Source organism: Trifolium pratense, linkage group LG5 (genome assembly GCF_020283565.1).
Source record: "Trifolium pratense cultivar HEN17-A07 linkage group LG5, ARS_RC_1.1, whole genome shotgun sequence".
NCBI lineage: Eukaryota > Viridiplantae > Streptophyta > Magnoliopsida > Fabales > Fabaceae > Trifolium > Trifolium pratense.
This window is the reverse complement of record NC_060063.1, coordinates 46,395,095-46,417,085: the sequence shown is the minus strand read 5'-3', so window position 1 is coordinate 46,417,085 and position 21,991 is coordinate 46,395,095. Positions and strand designations below refer to the sequence as shown.

General features: G+C 31.0%; 2 protein-coding genes and 1 non-coding gene across 3 annotated transcripts; 1 reads left to right on the top strand and 2 right to left on the bottom strand.

Annotated features, from left to right (window-relative positions):
- Positions 1-4,891: 4,891 nt before the first annotated feature.
- Positions 4,892-6,593, bottom strand: LOC123884516 (LRR receptor-like serine/threonine-protein kinase IOS1). Its single transcript, XM_045933626.1, has 3 exons — positions 6,465-6,593; positions 5,821-6,361; positions 4,892-5,728 (listed from the first exon to the last, which is right to left on the bottom strand). Exons 1-3 carry the CDS (start codon positions 6,559-6,561, stop codon positions 5,263-5,265), a joined length of 1,104 nt encoding a protein of 367 aa, XP_045789582.1. The 5' UTR covers positions 6,562-6,593; the 3' UTR covers positions 4,892-5,262.
- Positions 6,594-11,562: 4,969 nt separating this feature from the next.
- On the bottom strand, positions 11,563-18,023 carry LOC123884513 (probable LRR receptor-like serine/threonine-protein kinase At1g05700). Its single transcript, XM_045933622.1, has 13 exons — positions 17,797-18,023; positions 17,179-17,716; positions 16,536-17,008; positions 15,186-15,327; positions 13,944-14,015; positions 13,777-13,848; positions 13,604-13,684; positions 13,253-13,428; positions 12,945-13,168; positions 12,735-12,861; positions 12,529-12,591; positions 12,259-12,445; positions 11,563-12,171 (listed from the first exon to the last, which is right to left on the bottom strand). The coding sequence occupies exons 1-13, from the start codon at positions 17,888-17,890 to the stop codon at positions 11,766-11,768; spliced, it is 2,655 nt and encodes an 884-aa protein (XP_045789578.1). The 5' UTR covers positions 17,891-18,023; the 3' UTR covers positions 11,563-11,765.
- A 3,870-nt stretch (positions 18,024-21,893) lies between these two features.
- On the top strand, positions 21,894-21,990 carry LOC123887822. The gene has a single exon (XR_006801815.1). It is a non-coding gene; the product is annotated as a small nucleolar RNA Z157/R69/R10 (small nucleolar RNA).
- The last annotated feature ends 1 nt before the right edge of the window (position 21,991 follows it).

The window sequence follows — 21,991 nt, the reverse complement described above, 5'->3', positions numbered from 1 at the left end:
GGAGTAAGTCAATGGAGACTTACTCTTGGAGTCAACGGATCCCTCCTCATATTAATTAGTAATATATATCAACATTTATCTTAAGTTCCTATTGGCTTAAATTCCGCTTTTAAAGTGAATAAATGAAGTATTTTGCTCCTTAAATAAAAAGAAGTAAAAAGTTAGGAGTTCAAACTCTGTTGCGATGTCGTTACCAGTTAAGCTAAGCTCACAGTGACATTTTTTATTTTAAATTTTAATTCCTACTTTTAAAAAAAAAAGTTCAACTAGCATGTTTTAACCGACTTTTTTATGAGATGTTAGACCATCTCCAATGGTGTAGTACCTATTAGGTACTCATGGTACTTATTAGGTACTACCATTGGAGCACAACATATTTTAGTACCTAATAGGTACCACTTCTAATATAAGAACTCTCTCTCTCTTCTTTTTATGGGACCCACTTTATTTAATATATTCAAAAAATTTTAATTTGACAATATTATTTTAAATTAAATTTCAAATTTTAATGATGTGGAGTTATTGATGGGACCCATTTTTGAACTTTTTAAAAAATGCTCCATTGGAGGGGTTGAGTACCTATTAGGTACTATTATTAAAAAAATAATAAATTGATGATGTGTCTATGTGGGACCATTTAAGTACTCAAAAATGGAGTGCTCCATTGTGGATGCTCTTAAAACACAAAAATTAATATAAAACACAAGATTAATGTATTTTATTTTAACAATATAAAACACAAGATTAATATAAAATAATAAGCAACAGATTTATACTCTAAAATAATCATTTGTCTTTGTGTGGTATGGTGTATGCTGTGTCAATCTGTGGTCTTGGGTTCAAATCCCTCAATGGACCAATTCTTACTTTACTTTTTATTTTGTTGAATAATCTATCATTTTTCTTTTCTTTTTTATTTGATTTAAGTTGTTACTTATACCTAAAAAAAAAACTTGTTACTTAAGAATCCCTATGGACCAAATCATATTTTGCTTTGATTTTTTAGCTTATAAAAAAATATTTTATACAAATAAATTAAATTTTATATTAATTTATAAGTTTTACCTACCGAATGTTATATTTTCATAAATTATTTTTTCATAAATAGTTATCTCAACTAATTTTAACAGCCGTGATTTGTCAAAAAAAATTAATTCCACCACCAAATATCAACTAAGACAATAATTTATTGACCTAGTGACTAAGAAAATCAAATTTTCTCTCAAACAATTTAATACCGCCTAATTGGAATGACACACACAAGATTCAAATTTTTTGCAGTATAACAGCTCAATATCAACTAGTTTGATCAATTATTTCAAAAAACCTAATTACCAAGAACATACTATTAAGTTTCTACCAATTCTATTGATAAGAACCAAAGAAATAAATTGACCAAATCGGAATAGGAAAACACTTAAGAAATTAAATGTCGACAATCTTATAGTTCAATATTAACTAGTTAGATTAACTATGACTCTAGAAACCTAGTTCATGTGAAATGACCGTTAAGTCTCAAATAATTTTCTCAATTGTGACTAAGGAAATCAAATCATTTCAGTAAATTTGTTCATCAACTTGACCTAATTGGAATAATAAACACTTAAGAAGTTGAATTTCAACAATCTAACGATTCAATCTCATATATTGTTGGACTAATTATTACTCAAAAAACCTAGTTATCACGAGATGATTGTTTTTTTGAACAAGTTACGAAAGGAATGTTAAGTCACAGTCAACTAGACTGAAAGGGACTAAGGAGATCCAATATTGTCAATCTGACTGTTCAATTTTACTAAATTGGAATGAGAAACACTTAAGAATTCAAATTTCGACAATCAAACCTCAACTAGTTAGATTTCGATAATCAAGTATGTTTAGAATATAACAATATTAAAAAGTTCATTTACAAAACTTTTGTATTTTTCAAAATGAGATGAATTAAATATGAATTTTCTAAATCAAAATATATTAAGATAAAAGTAATGAATATTTTAACCAAAAAATTAAATTTTGAGTTCCTTATTTTTGGACAAACTTTTAATAATGCTTAATACATATTTGCAAAATAATCATAAATACACATCAACTTAAATAACATGACTAAAATTGCATACATGAAAACTTAGTAGGGATGAGAACATGACATTATTTTATGAAGATAAAAAATTAAATTTAGTAATTTTGCCCAAAAACCTTATTTAACCTTAAAAAATATTGTGAATCACTAAAAATTAACAATAATACAATAAAATATATAAACATATTAAAAATTATAAGTTTTTTTTTTGCAAAAAAATAAATGTATTTTAAAAATTAGGGTAAATAGTGTCATACCCCCCTGCAAAATAGGCGAGTTTTGCGTTACCCCCCTGCAAAATATTTTTTTGAGATTACCCCCTGCAATGTCAAGATTCCTTGCGTTACCCCCCTGGTTCAACAAGTGGGCATATGACATGGACGAATCTTGACGTGGCATGACACGTGGAAATTAATTAATTTTTATTTATTTTTAATTGCCAACTCAGTAATTATTTATTTTTTAATTAAAAAAAAATTAAAAAAACTTTTTTTTTTAAAGAAATTTTTTTTTACGGTAACTTTTTTTTAAAGAAATCTTTTTTTTTAAAGAAACTTTTTTTTAAAAAAAAACTTTTTTTTAAAGAAACTTTTTTTTTTAAAGAAATTTTTTTATTTAAAGAAACTTTTTTTTTTGTTTCGTTCATATGCAGCGATTGTTCTTCGTTTTCAATTTCAATTTGGGGGTTAGGGCAAAGCGATTGTTCTTGTGTTACTATGTGATTGCAGTTTTTTTTTTGTTACTCTATTATTATTATTAGTTTTTTTTTCATCTTCATTTTTTTTTTGTTACTCTATTATTAGTTATTATATATATAAGAATTTTTTTTATATATATAATAACAACTTTTAGTCAAAAAAAAAACTTTCTTTTAAGTAAGTTCATAAAAATATAACAACTTTTAAGTTTTTTTTTTTGTTTTTTTAATTAAAAACCCACATTAATTAATGAGTTGGCAATTAAAAATAAATAAAAAATAAATTAATTTCCACGTGTCATGCCACGTCAAGATTCTTCCATGTCATATGCCCACTTGTTGAGCCAGGGGGGTAACGCAAAGAATCTTGACATTACAGGGGGGTAATCTCAAAAAAATATTTTGCAGGGGGGTAACGCAAAACTCTGTTATTTTGCAGGGGGGTATAACACTATTTACCCTAAAAATTATATGTATTAATGGTTAAAAAATAAATCGATATTAAACTTTATAAACTAAAATTAATAAAAAATTGAAGGATACATAAGGATACACAATTTAATAGTTTATGCATTAAAATATTTGAATGATACATATGGATACATATTTTTATATCACGGTAAAAAAAATTGAAGGATACACATTTTAATAATTTATGAATTAAAATATTTAAATCTCGTTAGCAAAAAAAAGTGAAAATATAGGTTGAAAGATTTGATGCATGCTTTGATTTATTGTATACAAAAATTGATGATTATATAAGGATATATTTGCAAATATTAAAAAGTAACGTTTAAAATAGAAAACTTAATAAAGAAACAAAATCTGCATTAAATGCTCGTCATTTGTTAACCACATCAGCGGTGTATCGGTACACGTCCACATAATATGTGTACCGAAGAATTCACCATGGATTAATTCCTTACTACTCCTTTGTTTCCTTCAGAAAAATATTAATTAAAGAAAACGAAAAAAAAATTGAAATTATTTTTTTTTTTTTTAATTTTCAAAAGATTCCGAACCGGCCGGTTTTTTCAAACCGCCCCCGGTTCACCGGTTCGAACGGTTCCGGACGGTTCGTACCGGTTTCAAGCGGTTTTTTTTCCGGTTCTGCAGACTACCGGTTCTCAGCACTAGCCCGGACCGTTGCTGTGTCCGGTTCCCGGTTGAACCGGCCGGTCCGGTCCGGTTCTTAAAACATTGATATAAAGACAAATACAGGATTGACAAAGATACAAAAAAAAAAAACACACTAATAACAAGACCAAAACTAATAAAAACGGAGTATCGGCCGGAAGTACTCACTAAAAAGAGACTCAAAGGAAAAAACAAAGACAACAACACACACTAGACACAAACTGACACAACTCCGGGCACATGACGTCTCAAAGAACCAAGACCGGATGACAACAAGGAAAACGAAAGGACGAAAGGGAAAAAGTGGAGGGAGCTAGCCACCTCACCAATACAGACATTTGGACCCATCACCCAGGCCTCACTCTCAACTCTATCGGCTCCAATACATGATAGGTTGCACCTCCCACTCATAAAAGGAGCAGGGGTTCCCAGGATTCTTAGACATATATCACTGCCAAGATGAAAATTTTACCTTTTCGACCAAAGTGTTGATAGAAACAGTTCCCCTTAGGAAGACTAAACACTTACGTGCCATATAAGCAACCACTCTTAGGAAGACTTCCTACCCACTCCTAGCCCTAAGGGGAAGCAAACTAGAATCCCAACCACTTAACAAGGCTATACTGGGAAACTTGCGGGTATAGCAATGGTTGTTGGAAGTAAGTGGAGGTTGGTGTCAAGAATTAGGATTAAGTCTTGTAATCCAATTGAGAATTTCTTGTAAGGTGACTCTTTGATTATAGTGGAATGGAGGGGCTGCTCTATCTCCCAGAGTAGGTCATTGTTGGACCGAACTGAGTAAACATTAATTTGTTCTTGTTTATCGGTTATTATTATTGCTTATTTCTCTTGATATTGGCTGTCGTTCTATTGCTGCACACATCAAATTTTTATTGGTGTTATTTTTTTAGACGAATTCACATCATAAACAATCACAAGTGATCATAACCCAAAATCAAAAGCACTTAAATCAACTATTTCCAAACCCAAAGACAAGGGAACTTCTCCACACCAATTCTAGTAATTATCCACCACAGTTGTTGATCCCTTCATATGACAAGGACCAGAAAAATCACAAACATACAAACTGACCAAGAAAACTTAATAACAGAGGAACCACCTTCAAACAGCTACAATAACAGAAAATCAATGACAGAAATTAGAATTTAAACAAGCTCCATCAGAGTAAATTACATGTCTATATCTACATGTCCACATGAGGTGAACTTAACTTAGTTGACAGAGACATTACAATTTTTAGAAATTAGGGTCGAATCCAGAATTCCCCGTCAACGCAGATATGAATATGCGTTCAGATAAACTTTAGGGGTAACTAATAACCATCATCCTATACAGTTTCTGATTGTGAGAAGTCTTTTAGTTTAAAAATCTCAACAGCATTGAGGATGGGTGGAAGGGTTGAATTCTCTGTCTTAGAAAGGGAAATTAGATATCTTGCGGCTCCGGTCAAAGGTGCTGAACTAATTACGGTATCTGTGACCTGGTATCCAGGTATCATAGGTCCATAGAAAAACTCTCCATTCACTGTGATATTGAACGCTCGAGTTTCATTTTGTGTCAGCTCTTCAACCTCATTAAAGTGCAGGTAGAGGTAGTATTGATCAGTTACATTATCTGCATTCCAATGAAATAGTAAAGGAGCACTAGCATTTACTGGTGTAGCAGCAGTCCTCATTACAATTGCTGGTGGTGTATAATCATTCTGAAGTAATAGATAATCACTCGCGTTTAATTTTTTCGTATCAATCCACTGAAAAGGTAACCAAAGGCGGTCATAAACATCATTTTCGTACCTGTTGTTTGTACATAACCAAAAAAAAAAAATTAAAGTTAGCTAACTAATGTGCTGCAAGCTGATGACTCCAGGCAATGTATTGATTTTTACCTGTATTGTAAGTTTGTCACCGAACCTAAATCCAATCGGCCGTGTAGTGATAGTACTGAATTAGCCGAGTCTGTGACATAAGTTTTATTGTTCAAAGGCCTCAATTCTATAGCTGAAATGAATGGAGTCCCTTTGCCAGTGTTAACAAGACATGGTTGTATGTAATCTAGTGATGGAGTGTAAATGATTTCCCTGATTGTGTAGCGTGATACATTGAGGTGCAACTTCACCGTATCCCACACATTAGCTCCAAAATGAAGATCAAATATTGGTGGATCATTTAGATTATCATAGTTACCATAATAGAAAGAAGCTCTGATTAAATATTTAGTACCATTTGATACATTTATTCTGTAACAATTTTTCACTCCATTAGGAAAACTCCTCACATATTCTAGTTGCTGCAGAACAGTAATATTGACTTGTACCCTCTTACTTACACCTGTATTTATGAAATTGGCATCTGAAATGTAATTTATGGTTGTACTCTTGTCAGAATAGTTCAAATGTTCAGGTAGACCACAATCTATGCTGATGAATCCTGAGACATATTAACAAGGAAAATTTTAGCTAGTACTATATATGTGACATAAAGCAACTACTATATATAATATAATATAGAAATTCATAATAACCAAATTAACCTGATTGATCCTGAGCTTGTATTAAAACCAAAAGAGTAAGGATACCAAGCAATACTGAAAGAAAATGTAGTAACATTCCTATCATTGTTTTCTTCATTAGTAATACAATTAATTATGAATGATAATCCTATCCTATCCTATACAAGGAACAATTCAATTTATACTGCTAGAGAGTAGCATTTATCTTTAATATATAAATGACATGTCAATTTTATCAGTGTCATGTGTTATTACTATTTTTTAATAGAAAACACTAACAAATATGTACTTCTCTTACTGATAAAAAAAAAGTATGAATATGTACAAGAGGGAAACAAGACGATTAAAAGAAGGCAAAATGCATCCGATGTTTGTAACATATAGGTTTTTTAAGAAATTAATTCATATGGGTTGGTCTGATGGTATTAACTTGGGACCTGGGTGTTCGGTGTTAGTGTGAGTGGTTAAGTCTCACATCGACTATGTGTGGAAAGAATGTTGGATTTATAAGAGAGATAACCCATTAACCTAACACCTTAAGGTTTTGGGTTGGGATGTGGCGTCTCCCTCTCTTGTGTGGTCCTGGAGCATTGACTCATTGTTTCTCCCGAGCTCCCCGGACTCCCCAACACTGGGAGTGTGCATCTCTCTAAGATTTCAGGTTCGATTATTTCTGGTGTCAATTTGAATAAGCTAATTTAGCTCGTACGATATAGCTCAACATTTTTTTTTTATGTTAACCCTTTGATTTTTAGAGAAAATGTTCTACTACTTATATTCCGGCCCTAAGTTAAGATTTTTTAGGAGTAACTTATAGAATTGGTGTTAAGAAGTCTTACGGTTGCGAGATGATTTGAATGTGTGTTTATAAGCGAGGACAATCCTCACCTTATAATTCGGTTTTGTAGGGTTGAGGGCCACCCACTATTTATATCCACACACCAAACCCAATAGTGTTGGATGTGAGGGGATGTGTTAAGAAGTCTCACATTGATTGCGATGATCTGAATGTGTGTTTATAAGTGAGAGCAATCCCCACCTTATAAGTCGGTATTGTAGGGTTGAGTTAGACCCAATAGTCGATTCTTAGAAGTTAATTGGATTAGTTTCTCTTTTATATTCATTTTGATGAGGGATATACTCTCACATGGATTGAGCTGCGCTAGGCGCAATGAAAAATCCTAGAATGGCTGGTTTGAGTTGTGGGCTGCGCCCTGCGTGGCTGGTGTGTTGCGCCAGGCGTGCAGCCATATATATATTGTTTTCTGCACATTTTAAGGTGTTTTTCTAGGGTTTTGAACTATCATAAAGGGAGTTATTCCGCTTAATAACTCATTATAAACGTTAAATTTTATCTATCCAACCGTTCAATTAAAGTTGTTACCGAGCAGATTAATTTTACAAATTATGTTAAAAATTCATCAATCCTATAGTTAGTTTTTTTTTTTTTTTTTTTTAATAGTAAAATTCATCGATCGTAGTTATGTAATGAAATAGATAATAGTATTTCAAAAACATATATTATACTTCAATTGATGAAATACCAAATAACGTTAAAAATTGGTATGGTTGATCCATTTGATAACAACTTTTAATCGATCAATCAAATTGGTAAAATTTAATTGGACATCTCATAAATTTAATATTTATATAAGAGTTATTATATTATTAGTGGATTAATTCTACGCAGAATTACTCATAGAGTAATATTTTTTTGTCGGTAATTAAAGGTCCGTTTGGCCTAACTTTTTTTAGCTTATACAAATAGCTTATGCAATATAAATTAAGTTTTATGTTATTTTATAAGTTCACACTAGTAAAAATTATAATTTTATAAGCTATTTTATCATAAACTACCTTGACAAACTTATAATAATATATAACAATTGCATAAGTTGTTTGCATAAACTCTAAATAAGAGGAAAAAAAGTCAGGCCAAATGGAACCTAAGACTCCTAGAGTAATTAAGTTGATTATTCCTTTATTATTTTTTAATGAGTTAAATATGTTTTTGGACCCTACAAAATAGTGACCTAGGACTGAAAATTTAATAAAACTTAAGCACTTAGAAAATTACATTTTATAAAGAAACTCTTTTAATTTATCCTCTTAGTAAGGGTTGAGGAGAGTAGATTTTAAGAACATCTCCATTGACAAATTCATAAACAACCAACTATTGATGATTAATATAGTCAAGAAACTATTAGATGATTAATATAATCAGCAACCATTGAATGACTTTACAGTAATATATTACATCTTATCTTATTATAATTCATGCGTGTTTTACTAATTCAAAATTCAATGGTGTAAATTTAAGTCATGTAGCTCATAATTTTTTTCTACGTCATATATATTTATATATACAAAATAATGTATACCTTTAATAAATTAATATGTTTTTTTTGTTCCGTGAACTTAATTTAGTTGGCAGAGACATTGCATTATATATGCGAAAATTTCTAGTAACTAGACTACTTGACAAAAAAAATTAATATATTTAGACAAATGAAAATAATGTATTTTTATTTGCAAGTTTCAAAAACAATATTTTTGGTTAAACTCAAATTTATTTTAAATTAAAATTTTAAATGCAACTGTTAAGAATTAAGATAATAATGATGCTTAATGATATTGTCCAACTCAATTTAGTTCTTTGCTGATTTATTAAAGATTTCCAACCTAAGATAATAATGATGTAACTGTTTTTTTTTTTGTCTAGTGGATTGATAACAAATTCTTTTTCTTCTTTCATATATGCAACTATATATGTTTTTTTCCTTTTGACAAATTCTTTGATATGCTTCTTCAAAAAAAATTTCTTTAATATGCAATTTTTTCTTTTGACACATTCTTTCTTCTTTTTTATTTTTGGTAACAATGAGGGCTAAGCCCGTTCTTTCGTATGCAACTGTTATATATAGAAAACGTTGTTTAATATTATAGAACTCAACCAGTCACACACTTACACGTAGATGATCTAAAAATATAAATTATGGTCATATATTCATTTTTTTGGTTTGGAAGTATATATGACCATTTTGGGTTCTATTCCGCTAAGTTGGCCTATTTGTTCATCTTTTGTAGGACCTTGTCCAATGGGAGACCTAATGGAGAGTTCAATATATTGGCTTGTATGTGAAAGTTTTGGCTCCTTATAAAATTATTGTCTTCTCCTAGTAGCTTCTTTAAAATAAAATTCTTATCGGTCAAAATTTCTTCAGGAGAAGGGTGATCGTTGACTGTGGAGTTATTGTTTCAACTAGTCCCACACCCGTGCGATGCACAGGTGTTATGTGGTATTTTATATTATAATGTTGAAAAATTATTCGTATAAATTGTAACAATAAGTATTATAAAATGAAAATAATAATAATAATAATAATAATAATAATAATAATATAAAAGTGATGTACTTATCACTTCCTCCAACCAATATATATACCTATATGTATAGAGAATGAGTACGGACCATCAAAATTGAATGAATTTTTTTTTGTGGGGTGCGCCAGCCAATGCAATAGTGCAACGCATAGGCGACACACTAAAATTGAATGAAATATGATAATGATAATGGTTATTATATATTTCAATCCCATAACCTAACTTTTTGCATAACCTTCCCTCTTCTCTAAAATTATAATGTAATTAAGTCAATAATGTATACACTCTTCGTATTTTTTTGTGTGACTAAATTATAAACTCTTTGTTGTTTCTATGAAAACGGTTGACATTTAAATGGGATAAATGTTGAAAGAGAATCCAACTATGTTCATCTTCATTGTCACTAAGAAATGTTATAATAATGTAGAAAAGTGTAACATCTTGTGACATCAATTTTTGGATAATTGGAGAGGTATAATTCAATAATAACGTAGAAAATTGTAACATCTTGTGACATCAATTTTTGGATAATTGGAGAAACATAATTCTTTATTATTTATTATGAGATTGATATAATATAAAAAAAAAAATAGAGATGAGAATGATATAATATAAGGAAGTGATGTGGAAACAAAAAAAAATAGAGATGAAAATGATATAATATAAGGAAGTGATGTGGCATTATTGTGTGATTTAATTGGATGTAAGTGAGTGATGTGGATTAGGGTTAAGATGGATAGTAGGAGAACTATCTAGGAATTATATATATAGATTGTTTGTTACATGTGGAAGTTTATCTTATTCCCTAACATTTTGGGGGTTCGAGGTTTTGAGAGTCTAAGGGTTGGGCGGAAAGTTAGGTTAGGTTTGACTTTTAGTTTGACATGTTTCAATTGAATGAAAGTTAGGTTAGGGTGTGGATTACTTGGAAGTCCCACAATGATATTATCTTTGCTATGAGGAGAACCTCTGAAAGAGCTCCTTGTAGATTGGGTTAAGTTCTCCTCATAGAAATAGTTTTTATGTAATTAACCACATTGACCTCCATGTTCCTTCTATGAGTGGGAGATGAAACTTGTCATGCATTAGAAAATATAGTGCTTCGTGGAACAACATCTTTGCTTCTAGACTACTTTGAAGGAGTAATGTCAACTATTCCCACAAACTAAAACGGGTCTTTACGGTGTGTTTTGTCTTTACTCACATTTTTTGGGAACTGAAGAGTACCCATCCAAAAGAGTGCTCCAGGTCAAGCACGTTTAACTCGGGTATACGTGGTGCAAATAAATTCTTACAACCATGTAGTCCCATACTTGCACAGCCTTAGGATCCCACTCATTCTGATATGAATTCAACTCATTTGTTTGCCATCTTTTTTGACGGGAAGTTGTTAGGAGCTGTTTGTTGTCTCTACATGCCCTGAGCTCTCCGCCCTCTCGTCAGTTGCAGGTGTCATATTTGTTGCAGTGTTGGTGTTGCATCTCTCTTCTCCTGCTTTGGAAGTTGAAGATGAGTTGATGGAGGTCTCAAGATTTGGTAGTGTCCACCGTTCGTCTGAGTCGAACTTATTATTGGAAGGTGATATATAGTTGGAAGTTTGGGTAAAGTGGAAGATTTGTCGCCTAAAAGATGGAAGAGTTAGGGGTGAAGGATTTGAAAATATTCAACAAGTCTCTTTTAGTATTTAGAGCAAACAACCAACAATTTATTTTTGTTTCTAGCACATTAATCTTCCTAATAGATTAGGAGGGAAATATGCTTTTAATATAGCATCACTCATACTATAGTGTTTGTCATACAACTCTTTTTGTTCCTAGCTATAAAACTTTCAAAATACAAATTATCATATTACATTTCATACAAACTAGGACTACTATATACACTAGGACATTCAATTTGTGGCATTGAACATATGATGAAGAGATCATCATATAATGGTTACCTAGGAAAAGGAACAGTTTGTGATAGATCATTTAAAAATGTCGATTCATCTGTAGCTTTTTCTCTTCCATTATTTCTCTGAACCATCTCCAAAGATAGACATTCATTTAGCTCTGCCAATATTTTCCTAATGTCTGGCCTTTCATCAACATTTCTTGAAGTGCATAACATTGCTATCTCAACAATTTTCCATGCAGAACTGATGTTGAATTCACCCTTCAACTTTGGATCAACAAGATTTTCAATATCTCCTGCTCTGATTAGAGAGGTAACCCATTCAAGTATGTGAATGCTTTGTTCCGCCGTTCTTACTATTGCTTGACGACCGGTGATCAACACAAATAGAATTATTCCAAAGCTATAGATATCATTTGTTTTATTTGTGCTTCCTGTTCTCTGACATCTATTAAACAAAACAAGTAAATAAATTGTATAAGTAATCCTTAAATGCTTTAGATATCATTTATTTAGCTTTTATATAAACACTTACTCAGGATCAATGTAACCAAATGTACCAGCAAGGCGCGTTGATATATGAGTGTCATTATCGTTAAAAGTTCTACTTAGACCAAAATCGGCAATCTTGGCATGCATGTTTTCATCTAGTAATATGTTGGAAGGCTTCAAATCTCTATGCATAATAGGTGGTTTACATCCATTATGCAGATAATCCAATCCTAAAAAACCACACTAATTAAAAGCGAAGTAAAGGTACACTACAATGCAATAAAGATGTTTCGATATATAAATAGAACATTACCGTGTGATGCATCAACTGCAATGTTAATTCTCTCATTCCATTTTAAGATATTTGAATTTTCCACTGCATAAAAATATACATTAGTCTTGAAATTTTGTACAAGAATTTAAAATGAAGGCATAGGATAGCACAGTGGAAAAAGTTTGATTTTATAACTTCAAGAGACAGAGATCAAATACTGACATTATTGACAAAATATAAATTACCTAATAAGAGTTGCTGGAGATTTCCATTGGCCATATACTCATAAATCAATGCTTTGGTTTCATCTTCATCACAATATCCAATGAGGGAGACCAAATTTCTATGATGAACAACCGTTAGAAGTTGTGCCTGCATTTTAAATTTTATCCCTATCATTAACTATGAATATAAAAATCGATTATGTTGTTTTTAACTTGAATACAATGTCTAACCTCTGATTGAAATTCCTTATAACCTTGCACTGATGATGGTGAAAGCATCTTAACAGCGACTCGAGTTTGATCTTGTAGTGTACCTAAGTAAACTTTTCCAAATCCTCCTTCTCCGATAATAGTTTTGAAGTTATCAGTAATATTGAGAAGTTCAGTGTAATTGAATGCTTGATGGTTTGATTTCATGGTACCCTTTTTCTTAGAATTTGAAGACGTGGGCATAGCTACAATAATGATAAAGAAAATTGAATGAAAGTATGCAATGACATGAAAAAATAAGTATAAAACACATTTGATGCAAAAAATACCTATTGTCCTCCATGAATTAGCTATTTGTCTTCTGAATCTCCAAAAGCCAAAAGAAATCAAGAGGATTACTATTAATGCAGAAAATGATGCAATAAGTGGTGCAGACAAATTCTTCTTCTTCTTCTTCTTTTTGTTGCATGTTTCAGTCGTACAAAGACCAGGGTTATCTTCGACACTGAAAGAAGTAAAAAATGCTTAGGTATTAGTTATCATATCACTGGTGAATGATGATTTTGCATTATCTTGCTTTAAGTTAAACTAAGATTACATCTTTTTAAGATATTGAGTTCAAGCTTTTTGGAAGCGTCGATCAGGAAAAATTTCAGGAATAGGCTGATTTAGGAGCATACCTTAGTGATAGTGAACCTGCTCTTGATCTCTTTAGGAGTTCACTTGAAACTACCCCTGTGAGGTTGTTCTTCCTCAAGTTTCTGCTAACACAAGACAAATCAATATCAAACATTATCTTTTATACTAATTATAATCACTGAAAGTATATGTGATGCATCCAAACTGGACTTACAAGACTTTTAGTGAATGCAGTTGGGTCAGAAAATCTGGTAAAGGACCTTCTAAGCTATTATTTGATAAATCTCTGAAAGGAAAACATTTAAATGAGGAGTTACAATTTTAAATCCCCAATAAAGTGAGAATAATTTCCAAATTGAATGGGATTAATTAGAAACTCACAAGTATTGTAACATAGTGAGGTTTGATATGGAAGATGCTATCTCCCCTGTCAATCCATTTGAAGACAAATTCCTGGTTGCATTTATAAATATAATTTTAGAGGATATTGAAGTTTTTGAATTTATGCACAAGGTTTTTTTTTTTAATGGCAAGGTTAGTGGAGGTTGTTGGCTTCTTGTGATTAAGGAGTTCGTCGTTCAAAGATGGTTCAAGGGGTGTGGTGCTTGCGACGGATCTAAGACAGGGGTTTGATGGCGGCTGCGATGGATTTGAGTTAGAGGCGATGCGGGGTGTGGTGGTGAGGTGCATGACGTGGAAGTGTTGGATTTGGTGCCACTGGGTGTGTGGTTGATGCCGTGTGTGGTGGGCTTTCTTCGATACTCGATAATAAACTGACCGCTTTCAAATCTGTTAAGATTTGGAGGTTTCATTTTTGAATCTCTAATGATTTCCAAATCTGCTGAGATTTACAGGTTTCTTCTTATCTGGATGACCTTTTTCGCGTCAGTGTTGACTGTTTGGAGGCGGAATGCGAGCTGAGACTTATCTGCATATGTTTTCACTCTACCGTTTCCCCATCAATTTTGGCTCAAGGAGTTGCTTTTTAGATTCTGATGTGCCGAGCACTTTTGATTCGAGTTCGGGAGTTGAGTCTAGTTGCATCTTTTTGGCTTAGGCTGATGGTCTTCAGTGGTTTGGAGGCCGAGGATTTTCCTTCTTAGAATGAGATTAGAAGGGTTCCTCTATTAGGTGGCGTATGGTTTTGGCTTTATTCACCGGTGTTCCGCTTATATACGGCGTATTTATTTTGTAGTTCTGTTTTTCCCGACCATTCTTCGTCTTATATAGAGAAGAAAAAAAAGATAAGAAAACAACGTTGCAGAGAAGTACGGATAAATGAAAGTACAATATATAAACAATTTCTAGATAGAGTACTCTTATAGCGGCTCCAAATTAAACTGGAGCCACTCAACAAAGAAATCATCGGAATAGAAGGCGAGGAATAGACTCACACCTCACCAAGACCACCAAGAACCACGGTCACCACCTCACAAGACGCTAACAGTTTCAGTACAAAATCGATTGCAACTCTCATTCATAGTAGAAACAAGGGTTAGGAGAGTTTTTAACCTTCAACCAAATATACGACAAATGGATTTCCTCCAATTAAGTCATTTTGAGATTTCCAAAAAGATCAAGTGAATTTATGCATATGGTTTATTGAAGGGAATGTAAACTTACAATGATGTGATTCTTGGAGGGTTATTGCCATCATCAATACTGCAGTTTAAGCCTTCCCACATATATTTCACTGGACCACATGGATCTCCTTGCCAATTTCTAGCCACCCCATATGCATTCTTGATGTTTGTGATAGTATCAACTAATATTTGGTATTAAGACAAATAGTTCAAAAGGATTTTTTTGGGATGTCAAACATATTATAACAAAGAAAATATGGAAAAAAGTAAAAGAGTCAAAGATAATCAGAAGTACTCAAAATCAAAAAAATAAAGCAACTAGTAAAGGAAGAAAATAGAAGTAGTATTATTAAATTTGTTGATTATTAATATTATTTACAAGTCTATCCTTCAAAAGAAAGAATTATAGTATCTCCTACAAGAATTTTATCAATGCATTTCAAACACAACTGTTTTCCATAACTTTTGCTTCCTTGAAGCACTACGTAACATTATGATTTCTATAAAAAATTGTAACCATTCTATAAATATGCTTGAAATCAACCAACTAATCATGTGAAGGCTATAAATATTATGAGTTGAAAATTTTTAAGAACCAATTTGCAATATTTGAACAAATTTAGGGGTCAATTTGCAATTAAAAAAATATAGGGGTCAATTTAAAAATTTCGAAACATATTGTAGGAAGGAAGTTCAAATTCCTCACTTTTTGGTGTCGTTTGAAATTCCTTAAATTTAACTTGGACAAAATACTTCATAAATTTCTACTATTATTTTAAAAATTTTCCAAATTAATCATCCAAAGGGAATTTTGACCGAAAAATTTAAATTATCTCAAAACATTTTTTTTTTTGACAAAGTCAAAACATTGCTTATAATTCTTAATTCTCTAAAATTTCTAATTCCCTCATTCAATCACATAATTTCATGATAGTATTTATTACGGATTGTTGAAAAAGATGAAAAATAGTTATAATCATGTTGATAAAGAAATATCTAAGAGGTGTATAGTATTCTTTTTTGGAAAATGCTAAACAGTGCCCCCGGGGCACTGGTTAAGCATGTTAAAATAGAAATTTTGTCTCGAAATGCGTACATTCAATGCCTCAAAAGTACAAAAAGTTGTCTTTTTAATATAAATTTTATTTTTTATTTCCTTTTTAGGTATACTTAACAAGTGCCCCAGGGACACTGTTTAGCATGACCCTTCTTTTTTTCAAATAAATCAAAGAGCTAGCTTACTGTGAGTACTTCCGGCTTTCATTTTTACTTTGGATTTATCACTGTATTGTGTATCCCCTTTTTTATATTTATAAATATATATATATATATATATATATATATATATATATATCTTTGCCATTCAAAAAAAAAAAAAGAGGTAGCTTACTATCAACTTGTTGAGTTTCTGATTGTGAGAAGTCTTTAACTATATAAATCTCAAAGGCATTGAGGATGGGTGGAAGAGTTGAATTCTCTGTCTTAGTAAGGGAAAATATATATCTTGAGGCTCCAGTCATAGGTGTTTGACTAAATATGGTATCTGGTGACCGGTATACAGGTACCTCAAATTCATACAAAGACACTCCATTCACTGTGATGTTGAATATTCTAGTTTCATTTTCTGCAAGCTTCTCAACCTCGTTAAAGTGCAAATATGCGTAGTATTGCTCATTTACATTTTCTGCATCAAAAAATATTTGTACAGGGGCACTGACATTTACTGGTGTAGCAGCAGTTCTCATAACAATTGCTGGTGCGTTATATATACTCTTTGTTAATAGACCTTCATCGGTGCTTAATTGTTTCATGCCATTCCACTCAAAAGGTAACCAGACGCGGTCATAAACATCATCTTTGTACCTGTACATGACCAAAAATATTATCAATAATCGATTTATATAAATATCAAAGTTAGCGCTAGCTATTTAATTAATGATGCGTTGATAGTTCCGTAGCACTGACAGTCTGACACTTCCAATTGAAGACGTGTCTGGTGTCTGATATGTGCTAGTGTCGTGTCTATATCTTACCTGTATTCTAAGTTTGTGATGGAACCTATATCAAATCGAAAGAAGAGTGATAATATTGATTTTGCTGAGTAAGAAACATAAGCTTCTTTGTTCAAAGGCCTCAATTCTATAGCTGAAATGAACGGAGTCCCTGTGCCGGTGTTGACAAGACATGGTTGTATGTAATCTAGTAAAGGAGTATATATGATCTCACTGGTTGTGATTCCTGATAAATTGGTGAATTTCACTGTATCCCAAACATTAGCTCCAAAAGTAAGATCAAATTGTGGTGGATCATTTAGATTATCATAGTTACCATAATAGAAAGAAGCTCTGATTAAATATTTAGTACCATTTGTTACATCTATTCTGTAACAATTTTTCACTCCAATTGGAAAACTCCTCACATATTGTAGTTGCTGTTTAACAGGAATATTGCCATTTACCCTCTTACTTTCACCAGTATCTATGAATTTGGCATCTGAAATGTAATTTATCTTTGTCTCCAATGAAGAATAGTCTGAATTTTCAGGTAGACCACAATCTAAGCTAATGAATCCTGACACATAAAACAAAGAAAAAATTCAGCTATATACGTGAGATAAATCAGCTATATTCATATTCATAAACAAACTGAACCTGGTTCTTGAGCTTGTATCAAAACCAATATAGTAAGGACACCAAGCCATACTGAAAAAAATTGCAGTAACATTGCCACTTTTCTTTGCTTCATTAGGAATATAATACACAAAATAGTGATGATGAGTGATAATCTTATACACAAGTAAATTAAGTAATCTTATAAAGTCGCATTATGCTTCAATATACAATGCTGTCAATTTTATTAGTGTCATTTTTTTTTTAATATGCAAATATAAGTCTAAACAAGTACATATAAATTGGAGTACAAGAAGTACGATAAATCCAAAATAAAGAAAGCAAGTGTCATGTTTTAGTATTATTTTTTTAAATACTGTACAAAATATATATATTATTTTCTAGACAGAATTAGTCTCTTAGCAGATACAGAAAGTCTCATAAAAAATTCAATGTGTATCTGTTGTACTGTTGCTGCGGATTTGAGAATTAGTCTCTTAACAGATATAAAAAGTCTAAGTCATGAGAATTAAGAAGACCTTACTTCTGTGAAATGTTTAGGAGAATTTTTTTTCTTCTGTTTTTTTTGGGATTGCCTTTCCTGGTGTGGTGTGACTCTGTTCTGGCCCCTGTTGGACTTGATCTGTTTTACTGTTCTGTTCTATTGTTAGCTTGTCCATATGCTTCTTGTGTACTTTGGTTCAAGTGTGTGATTAATAAACTTTTGTTAATCCGACGAGGGGTTCATGTAGTATGCAAGAGGAATGTGAACCGAATTACATTTGGTCCGATTCATATAAATTTGTGATAAAAGTAGTTTTAAAAGTTTACGTGAGTTTAACTCAATTGATAAAGATATCGCATTATATGCATAACAGTTTGAGTTCTAGATATTCTATTTTTTTATACATCAGTTCTAGATATTCAATTTATTCACTTTAAGAAGGTGAAATCTTAAAACGATAGAATTCTAATCAAGAGAAAAAAAAATAGTTTTATAAAATATTAAATATGTATTAATAGATTAGTGATAGGCTCTAATGTTTGCTACTGCAAGTAGGGGTGATCGCGGTGCGGTTTGGTTCGGTTTTGAGCATAAAAGTCATCCTAACCGCGAGATAAAAATGCATGCGGTTCGGTTTAGTTCGGTTGATTTTTAAAAAGTCATCCAAACCAAACCAAACCAAACCAATGCGGTTTGGATCGGTTCGGTTGGTGCGGTTTAAAACATAACGATTGTACTGAACAATTTTAAGCATAAAAAAAAATAAAAAATTGAAGTTCCAAAATAACATTGTAGTACCAACAAAAATTATTTATCCAAAATAACATTATAGTAACTTACAATTTTAAATATATAAAAAAATTGAATTTTCAAAATAACATCACGGTACCGATAAAATTTGTTTATTTAAAATAACATTACAACACCAAAATAAAATTTCAGTACAAAAAATAAAAACAACTTGAAGTTCGATTAATTTGGTCGACTGACTTGGTAATTGGGCATGTATATTGAAATATAAATATATTTTCTTTTACGATATTGGAATATAAATATATAATAGTAACTTAATGCGGTTTTTGCGGTTATCCGCGGTTTTTGCGGTTTTTGCGGTTTGCGGTTTTGCGGTTTGCGGTTCAGTAAGAAAGCCATCCAAATACATCCAAACCAAATGCGGTTTTTGCGGTTTTCGGTTTGGTTTGGTTCGATTTGCGGTTTTACTTTTGGATTGGTTCGGATACGATCACCCCTAACTGCAAGGTCCTTGGTTAAAATCTGTTTATTTTTTTTTATTTTTTTTTTATGTTATTTATAATTTAAATAGACAACGACTTTATTTATTTTTTGCATTTTTTAGGGGTCATTTAATTTTTGAAGATAGATTCTACTATTTATGCTATATTTTAATAGAATGGTATTTTAATTTGTTCTCTAATTTTTATTATTATAAAATTTATTTTATATTAAAATTGGTAAATGTTTATTAATTTTAATAGTTTACTAGAGAGAGTAGTTTTTAGAAACAACTCAAATAAGAACTTCTTCTCTTTTTGTTTTGACTCAATCTCCAATGACAAATTCTTAAACAACCAACAATTGGATTATTAATAATCAGCAATTATCAAGTGCTTTGACAATGGTGTGATTTTCCTAATATAATAAGCAATTATCGAGTAATACTTTGACAATGGATGATTAAACAACCAACTATATCATACCTAAAAAATTCATTCATATTTCTTACTAATTCAATGGTGTGATTTTTAAGTAAGTCATACCTAAAAATTCATTCATAATTTACTAATTCAATGGTTTAATTTTAATTATTATTTATTTTCTAGTTGAATACAACAAATTCATTTTTCTTTCGGATGTAACTTTTAAATATAAAAGACGTTGCTTCCAAAATATAAAAGCAGTTGATTAATATTTAATACTTCATCCTTCTCAAAATATAAGAACTCAATTATCACTGCATGTATGTCAATACATGATTTTAATTGCAAATATCTTTAATTGTCAATGAGTAAAAATTATAAAAATTTGATATTTTGAAAATATTCATCGAAACAAATCAAACAAGATCTTATATGATAATATTTACATTTATATCCTCTTAGAAAAATACGGTCAAAACAAGACATATGAATAGTGCATTTAGTCAAAGTAAGTCTTATAAAAAGGGCAGGGCCGGTCCCGACTATTTGGAGGCCCGGCTTAAAAATTAAAATTGGACCCTATATAAGAAAATGTTAAAAAATTAAAAAGAATTATCCTTTATTTAAATTATAAGTAACATAAGAAACATTCAACAATGAATTGGTTTAAGTAGTAAGAATGTTCGTCCCCTTAAACACGTGGTCATGAATTCGATTCCATGGCTCATGCTTATGAAGAAAATTCGGTTGCGAGGTGAGAAAATTCCTAATCAAGAATCTTTGTAATTATTGTAGGGTCTTAAAATTAACATTGATAATATATAACTATTATTATAGGCTCTTAAAATTAATCTATTGATTATATTTGCTTGTATTTTATAAATACTAACAATATATGACTATTATTATACAACCTCAAAATTTTGGGTTGAGGTCTTCAAAATTTAGAGACCCGATGCAGTCGCTCACTTTGCACCCGGAGGGACGGAGGGAGTATTAAAGAACTCAACCTGTCACACACTCACACGTAGCTGATGTCCAATATATAATAACAAAAATAAGAGTCAAAATATATAATACCTAAACATGCATATTTTACTATTACAAATGGTTTAATTTTAATTATTTATATTCTAGTTGATTTTAGATGCAGCTATCCACTACTCAAAATTAGGAAAAGTACTCAACCTCTCACACACTCAAACATAGATAGACAATGAAGCACAAACACATGTATGTGATCCGATAATATTTCAGTTATTGAAAATATAGGATATAATGCATTTAGGGCATGTTTGGTGTGCATAGTGACAGCTTAAAATATAAAACAGGATAAAGATAGGATATGATAACAGTAGGATAACAGTTATACTCAGTTATCATATCCCGTGTTTGGTGCACACAGGATAACAACCATGATAACTATTATATTTTGTTTTTAATACGTACTTGCTCATAATAATATGATAAGATATATTACATATTTAAATGACAAAATTACTCTTGTAAAACAATTGATATTTTTTTAAAACTTTGAATTTTATAAATAAAAAATTTAAATAACTAATCAAATAACTTTATATAATTTCAAATAAAAATCATGAGAAAATAATCAAGTTTAATTTTTGATATAAATCGTGATCAAATAAATAACTCAATAATATATACATGTTAGATAAGCCAAATAAATATATGATATATCTTATACGTAAATAATAAAACTACTATTACAAAAGAATTATATTTAATTTTTTATAAAATTTAAATTAATATCCTTTTTTTCAATTTTTCAAAAAATTAATATCCCTCCAATTTGAAGCTTAAGATCCATCCTATTGCCTCAATTCTTAATCAATCACTTCTCATTCATCATCACACACACACAATCCTTTTCCCTTTTACAAAATTAATTTTAGAGTATGTTTTCAATGTCAATTTTGTTATTTTTTTTCTTGTTTATGAATTTTGGTTTTTAATATTGTGCGGTGACGATACTTATGTGGACTAGAGTTTCTGATCTGGACAACTTCACCCAGAATCTGATTATCAACCCCTTGGCTGTCTGAGCACACAC

What these genes read in the sequence shown, in the direction of transcription:
- LOC123884516 (XM_045933626.1), bottom strand. Translation starts at nt 6,561, where the DNA reads ATGAAGAAAACAATGATAGGAATGTTACTACATTTTCTTTCAGTATTG. An exon ending in ACAAGCTCAGGATCAATCAG is followed by an intron (nt 6,362 to 6,464) that starts GTTAATTTGGTT and finishes AATATGTCTCAG; the next exon opens with GATTCATCAGCATAGATTGT. An exon ending in GTGACAAACTTACAATACAG is followed by an intron (nt 5,729 to 5,820) that starts GTAAAAATCAAT and finishes TACAAACAACAG; the next exon opens with GTACGAAAATGATGTTTATG.
- LOC123884513 (XM_045933622.1), bottom strand. Translation starts at nt 17,890, where the DNA reads ATGAAGCAAAGAAAAGTGGCAATGTTACTGCAATTTTTTTCAGTATGG. An exon ending in GCAGGTTCACTATCACTAAG is followed by an intron (nt 13,429 to 13,603) that starts GTATGCTCCTAA and finishes TACTTCTTTCAG; the next exon opens with TGTCGAAGATAACCCTGGTC. An exon ending in TTTGGTTACATTGATCCTGA is followed by an intron (nt 12,172 to 12,258) that starts GTAAGTGTTTAT and finishes TTTGTTTAATAG; the next exon opens with ATGTCAGAGAACAGGAAGCA.